The sequence below is a fragment of the Nilaparvata lugens genome, chromosome 13 (genome assembly GCF_014356525.2).
Source record: "Nilaparvata lugens isolate BPH chromosome 13, ASM1435652v1, whole genome shotgun sequence".
NCBI lineage: Eukaryota > Metazoa > Arthropoda > Insecta > Hemiptera > Delphacidae > Nilaparvata > Nilaparvata lugens.
In genome coordinates this window covers 26,930,631-26,957,500 of record NC_052516.1, presented here as the reverse complement: position 1 = coordinate 26,957,500, position 26,870 = coordinate 26,930,631, and the positions used below count along the sequence as shown (strand labels likewise).

Below are 26,870 nucleotides of genomic sequence, written 5' to 3'. Positions count from 1 at the left end.
GGCAACTGTTGATTCTATTAGATCATTCACTATGAAGAGATAGCAAACTTCGTGTGTCTCCAGCCTTATTGTCCTGTCACTAGCTGGCTTGGATATTTGAATAGTAGACTTGAGATGCGCGGGAACACTAGCGTCAGGTGATAAATTTTCATAACGGCAAGGAAAGTTGTGTGAGTGCGCCACACCAGTTTTTTGGTTGATGCAACTGAAATTCGAATACCAGTACTGCAGTAAAAGGAATGTCGGTTGATATAGTAAAACTGCAATAGCATTCAGATAATCACAATACTTTTATTTGAGACACCTTTTCAAACAATTTTGTTGAATATCACAAAAACGTTGAATACTATACCTTTAAAATCGGTAAATTATGAAATGCTTAAACTCCATTACAAAAATTGACAACTTCACATTATTTTCAACAGAATAGTACACAAAAAGAAAGACACATTATACAACTCATTCATACTAAATAGAACCACCATTGAATTAAATATAGTCTTCTGTAAAAAATTCCTCGTTAAAAAATACTAGTAGAAATAAGTAGTATTTCATTTGGTATAAGAGTACGAAAAATAACTTGACAGAAACATTCTACCCTTATAAATATAAATGAGGAACTCGTTAATTTAATTATAAAAAATAAAGATTTAATATAAACGCAAAATTGTTCTATCATTAAATCACCAGAACCTAATCTACATTTTGACTCGATTTACTATTACTATAAAATTGAAAGTTTAAATACTATCAATAATAATTATTGAATATTACTGATTTGATTTCAATGCGTTTGTAGCTAAGAATAATTCTAGATGATACTACTTTATACTACCGTTTTTAAATATATCAAAGTCGTTATTACCTCTCTAGAATAGTGTACCAGATATTCTAATGTAACTATTTCTTCCTATGTATGTATATCTTGACAATAAAAAATAATCTATATTTACAATGTATTCGTGATTTGATAAATAATTATTTAAATGCATTCGTTGGTTGGCACGAAAGTAAACTATTTTTGATCAGTGATTTGTAAGTTTATTTCATAAGAATGTTTTATAGACAATAGATTTATCAAGTTTTATGACTGCTGTAAAGTCGATTCTAAATGCTTATGAAGTCAAAAAATGAAAACTATTCTCACACAGATAATTAGTCTATTGTGTCGACTGTCTTTTGAAATAATGTCTCTATATAAATATAAATATTTTATTATTTGAATAATTCATAAAGAAAATACATTTAATCCATGAATCAGTTTTGAAAAAAATTTAGTACGTAGGCTACATTATTTATGCATTTTGTTATTAATTTTCAAAAATATTTATCGTGAATATAATCATATTTGATGTGGTATAACAGTGCCAAATGATATGAAATATTTTATAAAACAGAAATATGTATAATCAGAATCCGACCAACTTCATTATTGAAAAATAATAATATATATATCACAGATTAATTTTTACAAATGTCAGAATAATTAATCAAGATAAAAATAGTTGGGCTCAACATGCTTAGATAATGAATTGATCAAGTTATCTCTAAAGCTACAATTACATTTGGGGTTCAGAATAGATTGATTAAGCATTTTTAATTGAAAAGTTCCTATAAATACATATTTGACATTCATGCTCTTGTGAAAAACTTCTCCACTATTGGGGGTTTAATATTTTTGGAATGTATATTATTGATATTTCTCATTGTATCTCAATATGAATAAATAATAAAAGCTTGGTACATTAATTACTCATCTTAAATCTACAAAAGTTATTATATTTGATAAAGTTCATCATGTCGTTAGTTTCAATCGGCGACAAAAATGTATTCATAAAAAATCTTCAACATTGGATGAAATGTAGACTAATTGGGAAATAAAATAATGCTAGCAACTCGTCCGTTTATTTTCAATATGGTACTTTGAAATATTTTTTAGAGCTAGTTTGATCTATGATTTCTCTAATTTTGTAGTAGTCTACTTTCAAATAATGATGAAAATACAGAGTTAGTGGAAATTTATGCAGATCTGCTTCTACTTAATCACATACCGTAATAAATATATAAATGTTGTATAAATCAGATTATCACAAAATGAACAAATACTAAAGATACAATATTTCGATAGTTTTCACATAACAATCTATCATAATAAAACGATTTTTTGAAACTACATTCAATGTAACTCAATAGAAGTAGTTTCATCTAGCAACTAGCATAAAACGATGGCATTTGAATATTGAATAGCCTGATAAAAGCTATCAACTTTCTGAATAAACACTGACACATTTCAACCCACACCAAAAATTTCATTTTTATAAATTAATTTTAAAAAAGTGAGCAATTAAATTTCAAATGAGCTATCCGATTTGATTCAAGTTAATGGTGAACATAGAATGGAAACGTGAATTGAAATTTCAATGACCAATTTTCCAAAAACATGATAATTTTTAATTTTAATAAATCTTAACATGGGGTGCTTATCTAATGCCTAAGACTATCTTCAACCCCAATCCTAAATCATGAAAGTTTCATTGTACAGATAAATTAATAAAATTATAATATCTAAATACTAATATTGAATAATAAAGACTAAGAAATTGTCAAAAAACCACTGATTTGTTGATAATTAGAAAGACCGGTTTCGGTTATTACACCATTGTCAATCTCTGATAAGGAATAATAGTTTATCAGAGATTGACAATGGTGTAATAACCGAAACCGGTCTTTCTAATTATCAATAAATCAGTGGTTTTTTGACAATTTCTTAGTCTTTTTCATTCAATATGATTAATTACCACAATATCAACTTCTCAACTACACAAAAAGTAAATACTAATAACTACAAAATGAAATCATATTGAAATCAAGTATTATCAAGTGGACTAGTGAACTATTATGGCCTTGGAATCATTTATTGTTAGAGATAAACTTACAATTCATTATAAATTATAGATAATACCAAAAAATAATAAGTCTACGTCTACGCAATTGAATAATACATAAAAAATAGGCGAGAAAATAGTTCAATGTCAACAAGAATTATTATGGACAAGAATATATGTTTATCACATACAAAGAATTATTATCTTAACGTTCTTGACCGTCTACATTTTGCATTCATCCCTTTTACAGAGATGATCTGTTGTTGACAGTGTAACAACAAAAACTAGTTCCTTGTTGCTTCAAGGAACACGCGGTTGTGACAATTTAAAGTATTCTCATACAGCAATATTAATTGTACTATTTTGTTACACTAGACTTGAGCCAGCCAGGTCACATGATATAATTAAAATAATTCTAATAACAATTAACGATACAAACGCGATCCAATATGGTTGTGAGAACATTCAATCATTTTCTTTGATTTGGATAGTTATCAATCATCACCTCCTCCAATAGAATTGAAGTTATAATTTTGATTATTTTTTTAGTTTGGCAACTATATTGAGCTAGTAAAATCTCTTTATTTAAATTACAGGAAGAATCATTCTCGAGAATGATCATGTCATTTTTTGAGAATTTTTCGTGAAACCTCTTGGTTTCATTTCTTTTCTCACTATCATTCTATCACAAATAAAATTATAAGTAGACTTTCAAGTGATATTTCTAGAAAATTATTTATTGACAATTTTAATTTTTGAGTACGCTTTCGTTATTCTAAGAATAGGTTTATGACGGTCATTTTCTCGGTTTAAAAAACATTTCAATATTTCCACTATACTTCACAGAGGAAAAGTTTTGCAAATCACCGCATGTAACTTCAACTTACATAAAAAACTTTTAAAAAGTAGAATACTAATAAAAGATATTAGTAAACAATGACTGATTATTCAATAGTTATAAACAACTCATTGCACAGTTGGTATTCATAAAAATTGATAGTTTTCAAGTCTTCAATAAAACAACTAGAACTAGCCTATACTATAATCACAATTAATATGCAATAAGAATATTTGGTAGTGTTTTGTTCACATCATTGGTTTGACATACTAGTATGCGTTTCCTTCCAATATTTTGTACAAATACAAAAGTAAAATAAATGTAAAAATGAATACTGGTTGAACCTACAATGAATTGTAATGAACTTATAATCATTTTGTGCCCTTTTTCAAAACTGTTTTACACAGTTAAGTTATTTTGAATCCAATATTTTAAAAGAAATTTTCTTTGTTGATTTCTCTCTCCCTCTCTTCTTCCTAACATTCTTCCTCATACTTTTCTCAATTATTATTTATTATGCATCATCCTTACAGTAGCAGAATTTTCTTAGTTGCTCCTGTGTATTTTCTATGCATCGAGCGGCAGCTCCGTATTTGTTAATCCTGCTCACTTCTTCAATCTGAAAATAGAATAGGAAGGTCAAATAACTGAGGTAACATCATTCAAGAAAGACAATTTCCTTGTGAAATTTAAACTCAAATACCGTATAATGGAATAAAAATTCCATTTGTACCATTTTGAAATGTTATATTTATTCAGCACAACATATTTCGACTATTCATAGCCATCAAGTTTTATTTATAGGTAGTCTAAAATAGGTTTCAAGGTTACCTTATTTTCCTACCCTTATCATTTTTGATGATGTAAGCCTACTTGTATGAATCAATAAATAATTAAAGTCTTTATTTTCCCACTTGAAAATGGCTATTGATAGTGGCAAAAAGTTGCGTTGATTGAATAAAACATTTCAGAATGGTACATGAGAATTTTTATTACATTCTATCAATATTGTAGTAGCCCTATAAGGTAAAGTGCATACTCAAATATTTCAATACAAAGTATATGAGTGGTTAGACCGAAATACATGAATATTGTAAATCTCGATTATTCTCCTATTTAAATATTCCAACTCACGCTGAACATTCCAACAAAATTTCAGCAAATGAAACATTAATGAATCAGAGATCAATCTCCATCCTGTAAAAAAATTTAATTAAAAATAGCTGAAGCTTTTTACATTATTTTCTCTCTATTTTATTTTGTGTTCAATTTTCTTGTTTTTCGAAATTTAATTCAAACATAGACTGCGACTACGCCCCGTTTCGGAAAGCCAATTTTCTGACTCCAGCTGTTCGAAGTCTACAACTTAGCCAAATCCCGAGCTCGGAACCCGGCCCTTAATCCTTTTAAAACATGAATGAAACCTAATTTTGGGAGATATAGTACAGAGAGAATAGTACAAGGTATTCTTAGTTTTTCTCTTCCAATGTGTGCTTCATTGTAAAAAATTTGGTGTGGCGCACTCACACAACTTTCCTTGCCGTTATGAAAATTGATCAACTGACGCTAGTGTTCCCGCACATCTCAAGTCTACTATTCAAAGATTTGAGCCAGCTGGTGACAGGGCAATAACGCTGGAGACACACGAGGTCTGCTATCTCTTCATAGTGAATCATTCAATAGAATCAACAATTGCCAACAGTTTGAAATTGGATAATCACATTTTCTCGAATTTCGAGCTTATTTTTGATTTCAGGTGAAAATGTTACTGAACATTAATTGTAGAGATTCTCATGCCCAATCTTTTCCACTCAATTTTTTTTGTTTAAATTGTATCTGAAGCCTGATAATTGAGAATCTAAAATAAAACTTTGCATAGATGGGGCGGAGCCCCTGAAATTTTTACAGATATGGGACTTGTGGCAGTTGATAGAGCTTATCAATGACTATTTCAGGTATAACTTTAATCAGAATCGTTGGAGCCGTTTTCGAGAAAATCGCGAAAAACCCGGTTTTTGACAACATTTTCGCCATTTTAGCCGTCATATTGAATCGCATTTGATCAAAATTGTTCGTGTCGGATCCTTATATTGTAAGGACCTTACGTTCCAAATTTCAAGTCATTCCGTTAATTGGGAGATGAGATATCGTGTACACAGACGCACATACACTCATACACACACACACACAACACACACACACACACACACACAGACCAATACCCAAAAACCACTTTTTTGGACTCAGAGGACCTTGAAACGTACAGAAATTTAGAAATTCGGGTACCTTAATTTTTTTTCGGAAAGCAATACTTTCCTTACCTATGGTAATAGGGCAAGGAAAGTAAAAAAAAGAATAAATTGACATACCTTCAACGAAAACGCATCGTCTTTGACCATGTAAGTGAGGGATGACTCAAAAAGCCCTCCACCTGGCAAAACGGATATTTTGATCTGATACAATTCCATGGTGATCTCCAACTTTCCACTGAGATCGGGCACAAATCCATCCATGTCTGCTGACTGCTTGAATGTTTGCACCGCCTTGCTGGGCAGTAGCTTGGCTGCCCACAGCACCGAGTTCAGAGACAGCTGTTCGCACAGATTCGAGTATTTCTTGTTGTACCTGGAACAATTCAACTTATTTAATTCCTCAATTCAGAATATTGATGAATTGATACTAATGCTTGAAGCATAGTGAAGCAACGAAAGTAGCTTAAAGTGGGGTTTGGTTCGTGCTTAAATACCGTTGTCGACCACGACAGAGTAAGGATGTCAGATTGGATAGATTTCAATTTGTCTATATAACCTAAAAAAATTTTTTTGGTTATGTTTTAAAAAGGGAGGTTGATTTATACCGGGTGTTTCAAAAAAAGAATGACCCAATTTTAAACAGTTATACTTATTTTAAAAAATTGTGCACACAAACCAATACATCAAATTACTCACTGTAAGTACTCACATCAAGTGCTCTATGCGCCCTCCTTTTGAGGCTCGGACGACATCTAGACAGTAGCCATATTCATCCCAGACTGTTCGCAAGATGTCTGTCTTCTCGGACTGTAGCTACTGCATCAGTTATCCTGGTTTTTAGCTCCTCAATATCAAGTGCTGAGTGAGGAACATAAACACGATCTTTAACGTTGTTCCTCCCTCAGAGGGAGAGAGAGAGTAGCTATATTGTGAAGTTTGATATTGAATAGCTAAAACCCAGGATAACTGCAGTAGTTACTGCTGATGAATGCAATAGCTACAGTCCGAGAAGACATCTTGCAAACAGTCTGGGATGAATTTGGCTACTGTCTAGATGTCGTCCGAGCCTCAAAAGGAGGGCGCATAGAGCACTTATAATGCATCATCATAAACTTTATACTTCAGTGAGTAATTTGATGTATAATTGGTTTGTGTGCACATTTTTTTAAAAATAAATAAACTGTTTAAAATTGGGTCATTCCTTTTGAAACACCCGGTACTTCCAAATGGCAATATGTTGATATTATTCTAATTTTTTTGATTCGTGGATAATAAACACAAATAACGAAAAGTTATTTGATCAGCTTTTCTAGCACATTTGAAATTTGGTCAATATGAATGTCATCAGACAAAAATGACTGTCGTCATCGATGTCGTGAGTTAACGCACAAACGAAACCCCACCTTAAGAGGGTTCAACATTGTTAATGTAGTTAAACGCATCAAAATATAGATAGTGGAGGGCGAAGGGACAGTGATGCATCTATTGAAGCTCCAGCTTCACTCGATAGCTCCACTGTATGTTCTCACCCTAAGGCTAGGCGTACACCAGTTAGTCAAGACAAGACATGATCAGACACGCTTAGTCACAATACTTTACATTGTTGCTTGTGACGCAACTCACACTGATTAGTCATTGCAATTAGACATGTCTTCATAAGAAACTATGTGAAGTGTTGTGACTATACGTGACTAATCTTGACTAGTCTTGTCTTGACTAACCGGTGTACTCCCTGCCTAAAGCTTGAATTCAAGATTTTTTAACGTTTGAGTAGAATGGACGATTTTTAAACCTTGAAGTCAAGTTTATTTGAATTCAAGTTTTTATAGCCTCAGCGAAAAAGTATTAAATAATTATGAATAAAAATCCAATAAATCTCAAAGTTTTTTCTTACTTTCATACTGTTCTTGCAACATACTCTATTATCTTGTTGTTTTTATATGCAAGTTCAACTCTTTAAAATCTAATTGAATCAACAAAACTTGAAGAAAGATCTAGATTGATTCAAGTTTCTATTCTTAAAAACTTGACCAAGTTTTGCAAAATACATTCATTCTACACAAACTTAAGGAAAACTTGACTAATGTGCCGTATCAATCAAAACTGCTCTAATCGGTGTAGAATTGGTTCATATGGCAGTTTAACATGGAGTCAGCGAGTTCCGAGTTAGCCAATTCTATCAACCCATATGAAGGTCCATTTACTACTTTGTTGCAATCTGTGAATGGTTTGGGAATATTCAAATAATTTTTATAATAACTCTGAATGAAACTCACTCATTGATTGCATCCACTAGTGTTTTAGCTGCCTTCTGGATTATTGAAGTCCCCGGATCAATCTTCTCCCAATCCAAGCAAGCACACCAGTGGGGCTCAATATGAGCATCAATACACGATCTTTCCTTTGGAACCTGGAATTTGAAATATTGATTAGTAATAACATGAGTTATTGAATCAATATCATCACAGACTTAAACTTTCAAATAATATTATGATGTATGAGAAATAATGACTAAGAACAAATATTTATTTATCACATTGGGTACAAATACTTAACATGAAGAAAGGCACAACAGGCTCATGTCTAAAACTGTTCCATTTGTACTATACTGCCCAAATCAAAATGTTGGTTATGTCACTTTCACTTTTCAAAATACAATTTACGCTCTTCAATACTCAGAAAAACGAGCAAATTTTGAATCAGATAGATAGTATCAGAGTCTAGAATCAAAAAATCTAGAACAGTAACTTAATAATTATTCGAAAAGTCTAAATTTTGAATCGAACTAGATATTTTTCAGTTAAAAACTTTACAATTGACATAAAACCACAGCTGTTTATATAAATTTAATTTAATCCAACATACAGGGAGCGATACAGGGAACAGTACAGTAAACAATAAAGAAAATTAGAAAATATAATTAGAAAACAGTACAGAAAATATTCACAGTACAGTATCATAGAGAAAATATATCCCATGGTATAGGTTGTTTATGTTCCAAATTTCAAGATTTTTTTTCAACTCAAGCCGATCACTGTTGAATACTATCTATTATTACTGTTTTGGCCGGGTGACAGTGTAATAACGTCACAGTATGAGAGACTACCAGTGTCACATAACTTCACGAAAAATAACTATTAGGACTATCAATTTGAGTGAAAATTGGAACATAAAAGCCCTATACCATGGGATATCTTCTTATGTTATATTTTCTCTATGAAAGCATTCACAGTTACTCATAAAATAAATATTCTAGTGAATTATTTATTGTATAGAATGAGAATACTTGAGAACAATAGAGGAAACAATGCCCGGAGAAATACAAAAAAATACGGAAAATATAGTAGATTATTGATTATTCATTGAAATAATAAGTAACATATTTTTCACACACAATTTATGTTATAAAAATGGTTTTGTTCGAAAACGTTATTAAAATATATTTTACTATACAATCATATTCACCACTTTTTTTATAGGGATACCAGCTATTATTGAAATAGCATACTTCACTTAGGTACTATTAACATTGAGTGAATAAGATACCGTTTGAGATAGAATTAAAGTTTGATATACCTTATTATTTGTTTCTGCTTTCACTATATACTTTTACTACACTATTACAATACTGGGTTGTGAATAAAGTGCTTGCTCACTATCTATAACTTTTTGAGCCTACCATACATGATTCATACTAACCTCCTTGAATAAACTGATCGATCTCTGACTGATGTCCCCCATATCAGCTCCTTCAAATTTCAGAATGTTCATCAGTGTGGAATGAATGTCAAACGGCGTAGTAAGACGTTCCGAGTTTATTTTGAAATTTCTCGCTGCTTCGGGGTGTAACTGCGAAATATTGAATTGAATTTTAACTTTAAACAATAATAATATCTACAACAAAGCATAAAATAATACAAAACAAACAAAATTGAGAAATTAAAGTAAAACACTTTTTGTTTATGCAACATAAATTTGAATAATGAATTCGACATATTGAAATGTGAACCACAAAATGGAAAAATGTAAGTTAAGCATGAAATAGAATGACTTAGATAGAATAGAATGACTTTTTTATTTGATGTGGTAACGAAGATTGGACACTTGACAGTAATGTCCACTCTTTCACTTAACTTCAATAAGTAAATAACCAGTAAGACGGCTACTAACCATTATCATTGGTAGCTAGAAGAATCAAATCATCGGTAGGGGAGTGAGGTCCACTTTATAATGGTAGTGTTTGATTACCAATCGTATTGCTATCCTTGTCTATCATTCAACAAAGCGGATAGCGCTATCTCTCTCTCGGTTTGCTCTGTTGCCAGAGTCAAAGTACAGGAGACCACTAAATTATCTGATCTAATTGTAAATTTGTTTTAACTGATCTGTTTTATTTATTATTGTTTATTGTATGTGTTGTACCTGTGCAATTTAAAGTTTCTTCAATGTGAATAAATTGTGACTTCTATGTTCAACTGGCCCAATAAAAACTTGAAACTTGAACTTCAAACAGATCGGCTTTTAACAATGCTGAATTAATAATTAATCCACAAGATATTTTATCTAAATTATGAAAATTCGTTATGAAACTATTGAAAAATATCATTTCTAGTTTCATAAAATATAATTGATTATTTTAAACAAAGGTGAACAATTAATATTACATTAATAAACCTGTATCAGCTACCGTCAAGAAAGCTTTGACTAGACAGTGAGGATCGGCAACGTTGTTCTCCTATCTTTCTCCACTGCCATTATAACATGGACCTCACTATACAATAATTCAATTTATGATTTTAAATTTACTCACTTTTTCAAACCAAGGAGGGAAAGCGAATGAAAAGAAAGGCAAACGTTCTTCCAGTCTTCCCTGCTGAGTATTACGAACTTCTGCAAACCTATATTAGCAAACAATATTATTATTCTTATAGAGAATCAGTATCTCAATATTAAGTTTTTGTTAAAAAGGAGGGCTATTTGCACATTGTAAGTTGAAACTAAATTAAAATATATGGTACAACATTGGAAATAAGAAATTTCGCTAGAAATTGCTAGTATAGAATATACAGAAATTGCTCGCTTGATATAATAGGATAGTAATTATTATGAAAATCAAGGATCACTAAAATTATCATCATAACGATAATTTATCTAGTATTCTTTGTGATCAACCTGTTCATCACAGCTTATAACACAGCAGATTGATTTATTCCACAAAAAGGTTCGGATTCAGATTGGCTTTTAATTTGCTTGAAATCGATCAACATGTACAAAATTGAAGGCAATTCCAACAATATGAAGAATTTTCGTTAAGAGAATGAGACCAGAAACTTTGAAACAAATTTATTTTCGTAATTACAACACAGTTATTATCAAATGTATGGTCATTGTAATATTGATAATGGAAACTTCATGGAAATAGAAATTAAATAATAGTTTATTACACTTTTTAGAAAAAACAATTGAAAATTTTTAATAGGTAAATTGTAAATTTTGAGTGGTAACTATTGAAATATTAATGTGTCTAGAAACGCTTGCTATGTAAATTCACGATTGAAACTGTATTCAACAGTAATTTTGCCAAAAACTCATTATCTTTGATGAACTAGAGTTTCAAACGATGAAAAAAATATTCAATCAAGTATATAGTTATTCAATAAAAACATAAACTATTAACTTATATCACTTACTAAACGGCAATATGTTCATATCAATTTTGCAACATTTCCAACAACTGCCGTCAATTTCAATTTTATTCATGTCATGCATTGTACAATAATACAATATTGACACAAGTCAAATTTACATTGGTACATTACATTGTAAAAAATATTAAGATATTAAAATGACAGAAAATAACTCAGTTCGATGACAAGAATCACATCATTTTGAACACCTTTCAATTCAAAAAGTTCCATTACACTGTAAAAGGATTTTTCGATCAGCCAGTCCTTCAATTCAATCTTCAACAAAACTTCTGAGTCAATCTCAAATATAACAGGGGGGAGGGAGAGTCAATCTCAATATTTTCCTGCTCATGTGATCAGGACTACCGTACCTTAGAAAAAAATACTTCTAAGAGCATCATCTAGTCTTAGAAAATTCCTAGACCTCGTGTTGTACCCGTGTATATCCGATCCTCTAGCCCAGGAAGCTCTATGTTTGAGTCCATGTAGTGCAGCCTCGAGTATGTATAGACAGGGAAGCGTCAGAATCCTTGCACTTTGGAACAGTGGCCTGCAAGAAGTTCTGGGAGGTTTTTCCCAGCATCATCCTGACCACACGCTTCTGTGCCTTGAATACTCTGACAATTCCAGTTGATGAGCACCACAAGCTCAAGCCGTATGTCAGAAGAGGTTGAAAGTATCCATAATAAGACGAGAATACTAGTTTATTGTTCAGACTCGTCGTTAATCTTGAGATAGCAAATGTCGCCCTACTAAGTCGCTTCACGACCTCGTCCACCACCTAAATCCAGAGTCAACCTCGATTCCTAGAAGCGTCTTTACAGTGCTTCCAACTGTTATGTTCAAAATTTACTATTTATTTACGCCACTCTTTATTGAGATGAGAATGGATATAATCTATTTAATGAGGACGACGAATAGGATAAGGATAAGGATAATTTACCTGTGGCCATGATCACTCATGAGGATAAGAACCGTATTGTTGAGGTGTCCTTCATCATTGAACCATTTCATCCATTCCAGTAAATCGTCATCAGCGGCTCCTACTTGATTGTAGCTGTCATGCGAGATTTCTCCGTGAAATCCGAACACAAATTTTGGTCTCTCCTTGTTCACTGTGAATATATGCCTCGCATAGTCCAGCATCACCTGTTATCAAATTTATAAGATTTATAAAGAGTTTCAAGGCATTGAGAAAACGTAAACTCTATATTATAGCCCGTTTGCACAAAACTTTCTTGGTGAACGTGATATTTTCGAGCTCAAAATTTATGTGTTTTTATAGAATTAGTTTGTGAATTTGAAGTTTGTTTTATGTTTTTACGGAAGTTTTATTATTAATCTATCTAAATTTAAAATAATTGTTTGTTTTATTCTGATTTTTATATTCAGATAGATGATTTAGTGTATAAATTGAAATGGACATAACCTACTTGATATTTGGTAAATTTAAGACAAAATTAGGAAATTGAAAAAGTTTTTGGGCAAAAGCCTGTTTTTTCTTTTCCGACTACAGTATTGTTAACTCTATCCAATAAATAAGTAAATAAATCCTGTTAAATTTTTATCGTGATCAATTTCACGAGAGCCCACACAATCAGAGAAGACTTTTTTTAAAAGAGCCTTCTCACAATTCTTTTTATTTTTTTTTTTAAAAAGCCTTCTACAATTGATTCTTGGGAAATTGATCACGATTAAAATGTAACAGGCTTTTGTGAGACCGGTACTATGTTTTTTCAAAGAGTGAAACATTCCAATCTTATTTATGAATTTGGTGATACACAATAATTGGATATAATCATTATAAAGTTTAATTATTAAACCTTCAAATAATTTGGAAAAGAACAACAGGCCCTGCCCAAGATTTTCCTTTATTCGAAATAAAATCCTGTTCTTTATTCAAAATAAATAGACAAACGAATACATCCCAAAAAGCAAACACAATATTGTTTCCTAATTTCTAATTTGGGTTCCCTATAGGCTATCCTGTGTGGGGACACTTGAATATATATATAATAAAATTTTAATAAATAATCTGTATAATATATAATATAATAAATCTATATAATATATAATATAATATAATGAAGAACATAATAAATGAATATGATGTAATATTGAAATGAACCAATATGTCAATTTATATTGATATTAAACTGTTTCAATTATTTCAAATCAGTTTGTTATCATTGTTCATTTCTTGATAATGTTGAGCCCCTTCTCAAGGTCATATGCACCATCTACTTTTAACAGTCCGGGTCCTGTAGCATTTGCCTATCGGCGGAGGGCCACTAGACTACAATTTATACTACCCGTTCAAAAACATCGAGCATTTTTTAAAATGTATCTTTCCATAAGCAACAGATGCTCTTTTGTATCTTCTCAAAAGCAACGTGTTGCATCCGAAAAAATACACAAGGAGCTTTTTGGAGTTACGTCCTTTTAGCACAACACAGCCTATCAGCTGATATTCGTTCTACATGCTCTTTCCATTGCTGGTAATACGTAGCAACTCTCTCATTCATGAAGAATCTCTGTGTGTAGGGAGCTTCCTCCATCTAGGGATCTAGGGTTTCTGAAGCCTGATGTTTTTGCAAAGCCGTGAATATTACCCCGCGAACCATACCTTGCCTATATGCCGTTTCAAAGTCACGGGACGCGAACTTTAGATATGGTTGTATTTATCATGTGTTTCAATCCGGGTTGAAACGAACAGCTGATTCTTCTCCGTTTAAACAATTTTGGGAGAAAGACAGTTTAGTTTTATGGCAGTTGTCTTCTCCCAAAATTGTAATAATGATTTGTGATTGTCAATGGAATCAATGAATAAATAAATAAACCGAGATGGTGCATAAATAATCTCTACTGAGCTAATTCCTCTAATATAATCTACTATGTCCTCTAGTCTGGGCCTTAAAATATCTAAATGAATGCATTTTAAAAATAATAATAGATATGAATTTGCACTTACTTTATGCCTAGGCATGGACCCCACACACAACGGTTTATGCTTGTGTAATTGGGTTTTTAAGTCCAGGTAGTATGTATGCAGGTAATAATCGGTTGGTTGATCCGAGAATCCTTTTAATCGAAACGTGAATATTCCAACATCGGGAGTATCTTCCATGTAACCTACAAAACAAATTCAAATAACCTCAATGATTATTATCTTATTGATAGCTTTCATACCATAGCAAATATCGTAGTACTATCACAGACAAGACAGCCTGTGGTACTATTTTCTTACAATAACATAGTTGTGATGTTTAAATTTTCAACTAAAGGTTTTCTATTTCAATTTTAGGTTTGAATCATTATTATTTCAACGTACAGACTGCATACTGTATGATATTCGAGGAATATAGTAGAGTTTTGATAGCCCACATATCAAACAAATTAAAGATTAAATGACAAAATAAACAATAGTGTGTTTACTAAATGCATAGTATAGAATAAATGAGATGTATAGAATAAAGTAAATTAATCCATAGAATTATGGAGGGAAAGACATGAGTGTTCCTGAAAATATTCTAATTATTATTAGTCTGGTAATAAATTACTACACCTAAATTCCTAAATTAATTTCTAGTTTAAGGTTTGATCAGGGCAAAATTACAGAATTGGATAATTCATTTATTCATCTATCTATTCAATAGATACAATTCAGGTGTAAACAACAGGCTTTCACCCAAAACTGCGTTCAACCTTAATTTAAAATAAACAGTCCAGAGGTTATGAAGAGTAAACATAATAAAAGATCATTAAACACTGAGATCTGAAATCTTTCACTTGAAGATGAATATTTTGAGTAGCCTTGGAGAATTTACGACAAATTTTAATGAGAATTCTAATATTAAAATTTCAATGAGAATTCTAATATTAAATAAATACAGACCTGTTACATATCCGTTATTGTGATAGTCGTTCCAAACAAAAGGATAAACATTAACGTAATTCGCCTCAGAGCCCATACGTTTCCTTGTGTCTGGCAGTTCAAGCTCAGTTCTACCTGAAAATTAAATTTACCTTGAAATAGTTGGAAATATAATAAAATAATGCAATAAAGAATGGTTATTGGTGAAATGTCTTTGAAATTACCGCCTGCTTCACAAGAAAACAAAAGTCACAGGTTCAAAATGTACATGTTCCAAGTCAAAAATATTCTGAATTACAAAAATGTCAGAATGCAGGTGGCGCAATTTAATAAAGATTTTAGCACTAGGTTGTACTTACTTAAAAAAAAAAAACATTAATCAAACTGGTTTTTCAAAAAAGACAGTTGAGCATTTCTATGATCAAATTATAAAAAAACTTCTTGACTAAATGCTGTTCTTTACTTTGAAGTAATTGAGCAATTGTAGAATTTTGTGATAGGTCACATTCTTCTACGAGTGCATTAAAGAATAAAGGTAGGCGCACACAGATTGTCATCGGACGGATAGGACGATTAGATTTGATGCAATGCTTTCAATTGGAGTGCGCATACCTATCCGCATCGTATAGGGCGGTGCTTTGTTCTACACAGAGTCAGTCTCGTAAATTTATTATTTTGTTTTTGAAATAAATTCAAGGATAAAACAGCAACAAATAACAAAGTTGCACCCTCACAAGTTCTTGAAAGTGGAAAACTCCAGTCAATGTTTATTTATGTCCCTAATTTAAACTTCTAAAACAAGATTAATAAGGATAGAATTATGCAGATAATTTCATTTCTTTTCAGTGAATAGTCATTCAAGCCTTCAATGTGAGCCTCTAAAACAACATTAATGTGGCTATAATTATGCAGAGAATTTAATTTCTTTTAAAAATCTTCCAGGTAAAATTATAACTTCTTACCTGTTAGAATCGGTATCAGCGCCTGTGGAGTTCCATCCCCAACAATATTGTACCCTTTCAAAACGATAGATTTCAAAGCTTTTGTCAGATAATCGTAGGATTTCGGCAATTTTCTGATGAAAGTATTTCTTGACAGAGAATCGAATCCGAACATAAGAACGTTGAGTTTGAGTGTTTTGTCAGGCAATTTCTCCCATCCTGATTGGTCCAGTACGTCTTGGTCGTGTCTAGCTCCTGCCATAAGGTTACTCCATCTGAAATTCATTTTTAGAATGAATAATTCATCTATTATTCAAAAATACCAACTATAATAAGTTCTGTACAAAAATTAGAATAGAATGAAGGTAGCTCCATCTGAAATGTATTGATTTAATTCATTGATAGAATCAATAAGCAATCCTGTTATATACTAAAGTTATATTTCACTCCAATTATCAGATACGGAGAGTGATTATTCTAACTCTGATTATTATTATTATTACCTACTCTTTCATTGGTATATTATGATTATTTCTTCTATCGTATTATTAAGTTTACTTTTATATTGTATGAATATATAATAGTCGTATAAGAATTGAAAAAAAAAATCCGATTACCGGGCTGACACATGATTTTTGAATAGTAGCGCTCATCGAATTTCCATCTAGATGTTTACCCTGTTGTTAATATTTGGAGTAGCAGAAGTCTTCGGGGTGATTTACAGCATTTAATTTGGATTTTTGTAGAAATTAATAATAATTATTATTAATTCATTAGCTGTTAAGAATAACTATGCCATCTAGTAGTGATTGTGTTAACTACTTGGATAATTGAAACGTTATTACATTCCCCTCTCCTCCATTCCTATTCCTTGACCTTGGCTGTGTGCGAACCATTAGCATTTGAATAAATGCAATATCTCAGTAATTTCCATCTGTAGACTGGCTGGCCGCTATGGCTTCGTATAAAATGAGTGCTGCTATCCAGAGATTGTCATTTTGGTGTAAGGGTAATCATGCTTGACTGGCAATCAGGAGGTACCGGGTTCGATTCTCGGGCTGACAAATAATTTTTGAACAGTAGCGCTCATCGAATTTCCATTTAGCTGTTTACCCTATTGCCAATATTTGCAGTAGCTGAAGTCTTCGGGGTGATTCACAGCATTTAATTGGGATTTTTGCTTAATAATAATTATATCATGGTTCTTTATTGTACTCACCTTTTACCATCATTTGCAACACAGTGTATTCTAACAAAATCAGCATTTTCCAAATTATATTCAGTATGCGTTGTTGTCGATATCCCTGTTCTTGAACTGAAGTCATTGCTCCTGAGGATATCTGAAATTAACCAATATTCATAATCATTATTATTGGTACAGAACTTTTAAATGTATGAAACATGAAATTGTAGGTAAAATTACATTTAAAATGTTTTAATTTAAAAATAAACTGATACAAAATATATTTGGAAATTATTTAGCTAGGCGAATTTATACATAAAATTTATACAGTCTCAAATCACTAAAGAAGATTGTCGCGTTTCTAGTTGGATGAACAAAGAAAAAGCTTTGAGAAGAGATGAAGTTGGAGCTCTCTACTCTGGAAATTTATGTAATTTCAAATCTATATTATTTATAGTCTTGCCCTCTAGCGATTTGTATCCAAGTGCTATTCAAAACCAAAGTCCAGTATTGTAATTTTCCTGAGTAGGTAATAACTTGTTCACTTCTAAACAATATTAGAATTCATTATTCTAATATTATGGAAAATATCACAAGGTATGCTTTTTTCTCGATCATTCTAATTGGCCGGGTTGGTTTAGTGATAAGGAACGTTACAAATTTCAGTCTGCTAGCACCGCCTGGTTCGTGGGTTCGAATCCCGCTGATGGCATGGACGTTTGATGATCTCATAATTCACCAACGCACTTTCCACCACTCACGCAGAAGAAAAAAGCTTATGTGGGAGACATCCGCAATAAAAAAAGATGAAAGATGTACTTATTTGTACAAATAAAGACTTAATCAAACTAAACAACCTATGAACTGAAACAAATATTTGTTTGTTGTATAGTTTTGCTCGATTCTGTGAATATGTTGATGTAATAATTTTAATATATATATTAACATATAATTTTGATGTTATTAAAGCTGTATGGCATAAACTACTATAGTGAGGTCCACGTTATAATGGCAGTGTTTGGCAATAGTATTGCTATCCTTGTCCATCATTCAACAAAGCGGATAGCGCTATCTCTTCCTCGCTTTGCTCTGTTGCCAGATAGTCTTTCAATAATGTAGAATTAATAATTAATTAACTAAATATTTCATCTTAATTATGAAAATTCATTATTTCTTGCTTAATAAATTATAATAATTGATTATTTTAAACAAGAATGAACCGTTAATATTACATCAATAAACCTGTATCAGCTATCGTCTATAGAAGGCATTGACAAGACAGAGGATCGGCAACGTTTTTCTCCTACCTTTCTCCACTGCCATTATAACGTGGACCTCACTATCGTATCACTATCGGACCTCAGTATCGTATTTTGTGAATTGTGTAATACTAAGAGGAATAGTAAAACCTTAGCTTACCTAGTTCTCTTTCATCATAGATCATTGTATTAATAATTATTGTATTGGTTTATAATTCATTCATTAATTAATATTATTTTTGTATAAATTATTGTTTTGACTTGGGTATTAATTTTGTGAGTGATACCTGTGAATGAGCACTCAATTTCTCCGTGTTTTTGTCGTGCTTCGGCCGTTATCTTGGCCTTGCTACCGTCAATTTCGACCCAATCTTTCTCTGGCGAACAGACGATTGGATCAGTTTTGTGAATGTGGGCCATCATCACCGGACTGTACACGTCCAGGTCGGGATGTTTGCAGGCCTGTTGACCTCGCCTGCCAAAAACAAATCACATTTCAATTCAATTCAATCTATCCACAAAAAACAAAACATACAATTAGAAAAACCACATACAATAAAACAATTGGGCTTACAATAAAAGTTACACTAAATATGACACAAAAAAAGAGAAATTGCTTTGTGAGAAATTGCTAAAATGATGTGGTGCGCTGGAAAAAAGAGGGAAAATCAAATCAAATTGTACTTTATTCATGATTGTATTCATAAAATATAAATAGTGTCATGATGAAATCAAAGAATAATTTACACTTTACACAAATTGAGAAATTGATCGTGAGTATTGAATCAACACTCAAAAAATTAACACTAGAAGAATCATAATCTCTTTTGAATACTTATTTTCAATCGAAATTCGGGGAAGGAATAGTAAGGGCTATAAGCCTGTTTCTCCATTTCCAATCATTTTATGATTATGTGTTTTTATATCTGTTGAATAAATAAATAAAAATACATTGAATACAATAATATTATAAAACGGTACAACCCTGCAACCTAATAAAACATTGACTGCATGGAGAGGTGTACTGGAAGGTAGAAAGCCGACAGTAGGATGCTTATGCAAGTAGCTTTTTTGCTGTGGAATATATTAATTTATTGAACTGAAATACTTTTTAACACATGCTTCATTGAAACTTTCCAACAATGAACTTTGTAGCACAGTACAAAGGAGAAAAGGAGGAGGAATGCCATGCCATACATGGTTCCTCATGTAATAGGCAGGGAATTGCATTGGAAATATCCAGTAAAGAGTGGAGTAGATCCATTCTTTTCTACTAAGTTACTACAATATAACGCTGGATTTATGATCTTCAATATGGGATTCCACCTCAAATTAATCATCCACTCCTGAGTTCCACAAACGATAGAGAAATAATTTCTCATGAAAACAGAATGATTTTTTATAAATAACAAAATAATCATGTAACATGAAATAAGTGATATTTCCAGCATTACTACGTTAAATTGTGTGTTAGATTATGAAAATTATTGTTCATAAGCATGTAAAATCCCAAAAAAGGATCCTATATTTTTTATAAAACAGTATCCAGGAAAATATTTGAAGATGATGTAGATAAAGATCGTTACTAGTAATAGTATATTTCGCACCTAGGGCCGAAAATGAGACTTTTCTGGCTCGAAATCGGTTTTCAAGTCCGAGGCCGTAGGCCGAGGACTAGAAAAGATTGAGAGCCAGAAACACATTTTTGCCCATGGTGAGAACGTTATTTTTCGCCACACAGAAAAATAAACAATATAAATATGAGAATAATTTATTGTTTATTAGGCACTTCCGAAAGCAAAGGAAGATCATAGCTCTAGCAAATCTGAGGTAATCTGAATATCAGGAAATTGTCCAAGTATTTTTATTTTTTATTCTGATTTGTCTAAATAACCTAAAAGATTATGTTCAATCATGTAAGAGGTTGAGTTTATACTTTTTATTCTTCCAATTGACAATAAGATGATTTTATTATAAATGTTTTGATTCTTGAATAATAAACACAAATAATGAAAAATTTTTTGATCAGCTGTTTTAGCACTGAAATTTGGCCAATCTGAATGTCAACGTCAACAATGCTTGTTGTCGTTGACTTCGGAAGTTTAGGTTAGAAGTTCTATCCTATTCTGAAAATCGAATTTGAATAATTTATAATATATAAATCTATTCATCCAAATAAAATGGTATTATCTTATTGCAGAATACTTATTCAACTCTAGAAGCATAAACTGATTCCGTTTCATAAACCATTTTGTAAACACGTTCACATCAAATCAGAATCAGCTGACTTCAAGGTTATTTTACAGCCCTAGGGCCGTAAAACTTTTACCGGCCTGGTCAGAAAACAGTCATTTTCGGCCTCCATATGACGCACGAAAACCAGCTCATTACATCCAAGTGGGGCGAAAAATTCATTTAAAGGTGAGTTAGTAAAAGAGTAATGTGTATCATCATATGGAAACATAATTTTGGTTCATCAATGATTAATGTTATTATAAATTGTACTACTGTAACATGTATAAAACTTAATAAATTTGGTAACTAATTTTAATACATTGAAATTGGTGATTGTAATAGAGAACAAAATACTTATATTTTCATGTTTGATAATTATTTATGTTACCAGTATCATTATTGATTACAAACAAGATGATGCTCAAATAATTGACTGAATGTCGCTATTAGTCGATATTAAAGTGATAAATCGTGTGATAATATTGAATTATTACAGTTATTAGCTAAAGAAATTAAGTCTTATCATGATCATTAATTAAAAATATTCACTCACCATATTCTTGAATTGCTAGATCCAGATGAGAACAGTTTAGAAAGCTGTTTTCTAAAAGAAAATGAAACAAAGATCATTAGATAATCAGTAAACTATACAATATACAGTAATTTGATTATAAGAGGAAAAAAATGAATGTAAGTTATCATCTCTCTTGCTCGACGTATACAAAGCAACAAAAATTAATGCATATCACCTCAGTTTTAAAGTGGATTTGGAGAATGAAATCAACTTGAATATTCCACTTAGAACAACTGAGCAGCTAGATGAAGCCGCAGAAAATTTCATGTGGCAAATCCAGAGATCAGCCTGGAAAAACACCAGACAATATACCAGGAAAACAAAAGGATGCAATTACCCTCTGGAGATTCGACAACTTGTTTTAGAAAAACGAAGGGCAAGAAGAAGATGGCAACAAACTCGTGATCCTGCTGACAAAAATATCTTGAATAACAAAACACAACAATTGAGAAGAGAGATAAGGAAACTAACTGAGGAATCCATTAATAACTACCTTCAAAATCTGACAGCTGATGCCAGTACAGATTATTCATTATGGAAAGCAACAAAAAGAATTAAGCGGCCAATATTACAATCCCCTCCAATTAGAAAACCAGATGGTACTTGGGCAAGAAATAACAGAGAAAAGGCAGATTTATTTGCTAATCATCTAGAAGAAATCTTCCAGCCAAACAACATTCAATCTGAAATTGATCCTGAAGAAGATATAATGGATGATGTAGATACAGAGATTGATCCAGTTTCTATAAATGAGGTTCAAGAAGAAATAAAATATAATATGAATACCAAAAAAGCACCTGGGTTTGATCTGATTACAGGTGAAATCTTGAAGAAACTTCCAAGGAAAGGTATTGTCATGCTAACATACTTATTCAATGCATCACTCCGATTACAGCATTTTCCTACAATTTGGAGGGTGGCAGAAGTCATTATGTTGCAAAAGCCTGGGAAATGTCCTCAAGAAGCAAAATCATACCGCCCAATATCTCTTCTACCTGTAATTTCAAAGCTTTTTGAGAAATTGCTAATGAAGAGATTGACTCCCATCATAAGTAGCAGGAATCTGATACCAGCCTATCAATTTGGTTTCAGGCAGAAGCACTCAACCCTGGACCAAGTACATAGAATCACCAATGTAATAGAGAAGTCATTAGAGAAAAAATCGATATCTTCAGCAATCTTCCTTGATGCGGCACAGGCATTTGACAAAGTGTGGCATGAAGGACTGATCATTAAACTTCATAAAATTCTCCCCACTCAACTTGTAAAACTTTTAAAATCATACATCAACAACAGATTATTCAGAGTAAAACAAGGTGACGATGTCTCCGAATTAAAGGAAATAAGGGCCGGAGTTCCACAGGGTAGTGTTCTTGGACCAGTTCTTTATGTGCTGTACACAAGCGATCTTCCTGAATTGGATGCAGTGACAATAGCTACTTTTGCTGATGATACTGCAATACTGGCAGAAGGGAAACAGTACAAGAAGCAGCCACAAAACTACAGAATGCTAGCAACAGATTCAGTGACTGGACCAAAAAATGGAGAATTCGATTAAATGAGATGAAGTCTATTCATATCAACTTCACAAACAAAATTATCAATGACCCGATTCGAATAAATCTGAATGGGAATGTAGTACCACACAGCAACACAGCAAAATACCTTGGAATGACTCTTGACGCCAAGTTGAAATGGAAAGAGCATATCAAGATGAAAAGGAGCGAGCTAGGACTCAAATACAGTAAAATGTATTGGCTGTTGGGCCGTCAATCACAACTCTCATTGGACAACAAGTTATTGATTTACAAACAAATTCTAAAACCTGTCTGGACGTATGGAATTCAGCTTTGGGGCTGCTCTAGAACATCTAACATCAGTCAGATTCAAACATTCCAAAACAAAGTACTGCGGAACATGGTGAATGCGCCCTGGTACATAAGGAACAGCGATTTGCACCGAGATCTGCACATCCCCTATGTGACCTGTGAGATAAGACGATTGGCAGCCCATCATGAGTCACGTCTTCATCAACACGACAACACCGAAGTCATCCAACTACTAGACAACACTGAACTCACTAGGAGGTTGAAGAGAACAAAGCCCTTCGAGTTGGTGTAGTGCTAGTGGAGTGATTAAAGTATATTGAATAAAAGTGTAGTGAAATAATTTAAAGTAGTGAAATTATAGATTGGAACTGTAGGCTTCACTGGAAGACTTTAGCAATAAAAATTAATTTAGGATAAGAAATAACAGAACAAAATTAATGGTTAGTCCTAGTGACTAGTTTTAATAGAAATAAAAAAAAAAAAAAAAAAATATCACCTCAGTCTACTGACATTAATAAAATCCCCCATAGTTTATCTATTTTATTAGTCTTCTTGGTGCATTTCTTTTCTACTGTGAAATATAATACAAAATTAATAAAAACTTGACAGTTGAAAGTGTTTTTATTGAGTGCTGCTAGCTTTTTAAGAATACTACTAGCTCTTACGTTGAACTATAGTGAAGTCCACGTTGTAATGACAGTATTTGATCAACTTTGGTTTTGCTATCCTTGTCTATTATTCGACAAAGCCGGTGGTACTATCCTCTTCTAGGTCCACAACGATGCTAATTATGTTCTTTACAGTGTAGAAATATAATTAATTAATGCAGAGAATCGGCATCGCTATTCTTCTATCTTTATCCACTGCCATTATGACGTGGACCTCACTATAGAGTTATCTATCTATCTACTTAACGATCAAAACTATTAAATCAAATCTATTATTACATTTCCATAAAATATACATCATGATACTTGATTAGATTTCTGTAATCTTAGGGTATGATCATATTGGATGCACGAATATGCAAGTGCACATGAGATCATGCATGACCAAGCGCGATGTTGAGAAACAAGATCTGGAAAGAGCAATAGGAGCATTCACACTGAACGCGTGCACTTGCTGGTGGGAGCAGCTTCAGTGTGAGCAGCTACATGCGAGTCACAACGTTCACAACGTGTTTCTGTGGCTCTTTCCAAACTTTGTTCCTCATCTACGCGCTTGATAATGCATGGTCTAGCGTGCATCCTATGTGATCATACCATTAGGCCCGGTTGCACAACAACCAGTTAAATTTCAACCGTGCTTAATTCCACGAGAACCAATGAGATAAGGCGTTTTTGAAAAGACGGCTTCTCTGATTGGTTCTCGTGGAATTATTCACGGTTGAAATTTAACCGGCTGTTGTGCTACCGGCACTTAGACAGTTTAATGATGCTGGTAGCCTACAACATGGCGACTAACATTTAGATTAACATTAACATTTTATCAAACTTTTTGGAGAGAAATAGTACAGGCTCAGCCTAGTTTTTCCTCAAATGTCATAATTGTATTATGATTATAGTGTTTTATACAATAAATGAATGAATAAATACGGCCGTTACTTCTAGTTAACAGTGAGTGAACACTTTGTACTACAAAATTCTTATAAATTGTGTAGTACTCTACTAGATTACCATTCAAATTGTAACCGAACTGGCGGGTAGATCTGGTAGCGGGCCCAACCAGTTCGGACATAAACTTAAACCTAGTTAGGAGGTCGGCCCAGTCCTGCCTATACGCCCCTGGAAGAGGCCCTCTGAGTTCAAGTGGGTTGAAATCTCAACCCCAATGGGAAAGAGGCACAAACTCCTCCAGGAGACGCAGACCACAGCAGAACTGTTCGACTCTCCCTCTTATCTATTTAACATGCCTTAACTAAGTGAGAACAAGGCGACTGGAGAAACAACGACTGTTGAAATGAATTAGATTTAATTTACGAAATAAATTGAATAGATCAATATTATGTATCCCTCACTAGTTCGCAAGAATGTCCAATTAGTTGTTAACGTTGAAACATAAAGTTCTTCTCAACTCACATTAAATTCGAATTTTAATACTACACCAAATTAATGCCTTAGACATCGGCTTAAAAAGTAACATAGGTACACACATTTAAATACTCTCTACATCATAAAAATATGCAACTGTCGTCAGGATAATTGTTAACAAAATTATAACTGTCTTCTCGTTAATGGTACAATTGAATAAAATGGACAAATTTATTATAAGTGTTCCTCAATAGTAGGCGAGAGTATCCAATTAGCTGTTAACGTTGGAATATAAAAACCCTTCGCCACTCTCGTCCAAATCAAATTCTAATAAAACACTAACATTTCAATTAAATAACATTCAGAGTAATTATCAACTTGGTCAATTAAATAATATTAAATAATAATAGCACAGTACAACCTATCTCTTACTCCAGCCGCCAAATATACTAAGATAAAAGTAATTCTCGACAATTTCAAGGGGAAGGTTCGGTCAAATATTAATCAATTATAGTGGCTAGAATAGATTCACTCACCCGTGATAATAATTCCGAGGGTCACTTTCATTAGGATCCAAAACCGCATCTTGGCTTCTGGATTCAGGTTAGAGTCACACGAATACGTTGTTCCCGCGAATTAATTTATTGTTCTCACGGAAAATAATCACACGAATAAGTTCCACAAAATATATCAGAAAACTACAGGCGAACTTTATCGTTCATACTTCAGGAATAAGTTCAACAAATTAGCCTATAACGAAAAACTGTAACCAATCCTTATTGTCCGTATCGCTCGAATAATTTCAACAATATTATAACGAAACACAAAGAAAGATTCTATCGTTCATATCTCACGAATTGTTCAACATAACACAACGAGTACAATGAATTAATTCGACATCAACTAAACACTAAAGACAAATTTTATCGCTCGTAGTACGCGAATAATTACAACAAATATAAAGAATCAATTGAACTTGATTTTTATCGTTCGAATCACAAAATAAATTTAACAAAATATAACAATTAAAACTTATTTCACCGCAGTGCGTCTCGCGTTCGAGAGTAACCGTTCGCTCAGGAGTCCATCGCTGACTGACTCGAGGGCTGTCCATGGACATTACCCTAGCCTAAAACGCTTGGGGAACTCACCTTTTTCTCACGGCAGAGAAAGAGTGAGAGCTCAAAATTGGATGGAGAAAGAGATAGTTCCTCGTGGAAAACTGTCACCAGATTGCAGTTTTTTCTCCACGAGGCAGAAGAATACGCTGTACTGTGCACAAT

The 26,870-nt window shown here is 32.6% G+C and overlaps 1 protein-coding gene across 6 annotated transcripts in view; it reads right to left on the bottom strand.

Annotated features, from left to right (window-relative positions):
• Positions 1-271: 271 nt before the first annotated feature.
• LOC111050348 overlaps positions 272-26,870 on the bottom strand; it is a 53,341-nt gene continuing 26,742 nt past the window's right edge. For 5 of the 6 annotated variants that reach the window (XM_039440200.1, XM_039440197.1, XM_039440199.1 and 2 more), the window contains 12 exons: positions 21,708-21,758; positions 19,207-19,394; positions 17,697-17,817; positions 16,499-16,752; positions 15,558-15,671; positions 14,634-14,794; positions 12,606-12,811; positions 10,786-10,873; positions 9,675-9,824; positions 8,252-8,385; positions 6,093-6,348; positions 3,417-4,342 (listed from right to left, as the gene is read on the bottom strand). In XM_039440200.1, coding sequence (XP_039296134.1) covers positions 4,238-4,342; positions 6,093-6,348; positions 8,252-8,385; positions 9,675-9,824; positions 10,786-10,873; positions 12,606-12,811; positions 14,634-14,794; positions 15,558-15,671; positions 16,499-16,752; positions 17,697-17,817; positions 19,207-19,394; positions 21,708-21,758 — 1,828 coding nt within the window. In that variant the 3' untranslated portion in view covers positions 3,417-4,237. Of the gene's footprint in view, positions 4,343-6,092; positions 6,349-8,251; positions 8,386-9,674; positions 9,825-10,785; positions 10,874-12,605; positions 12,812-14,633; positions 14,795-15,557; positions 15,672-16,498; positions 16,753-17,696; positions 17,818-19,206; positions 19,395-21,707; positions 21,759-26,870 lie in introns of all 6 variants that reach the window. The other variant, XM_039440194.1, reaches the window with a different exon arrangement.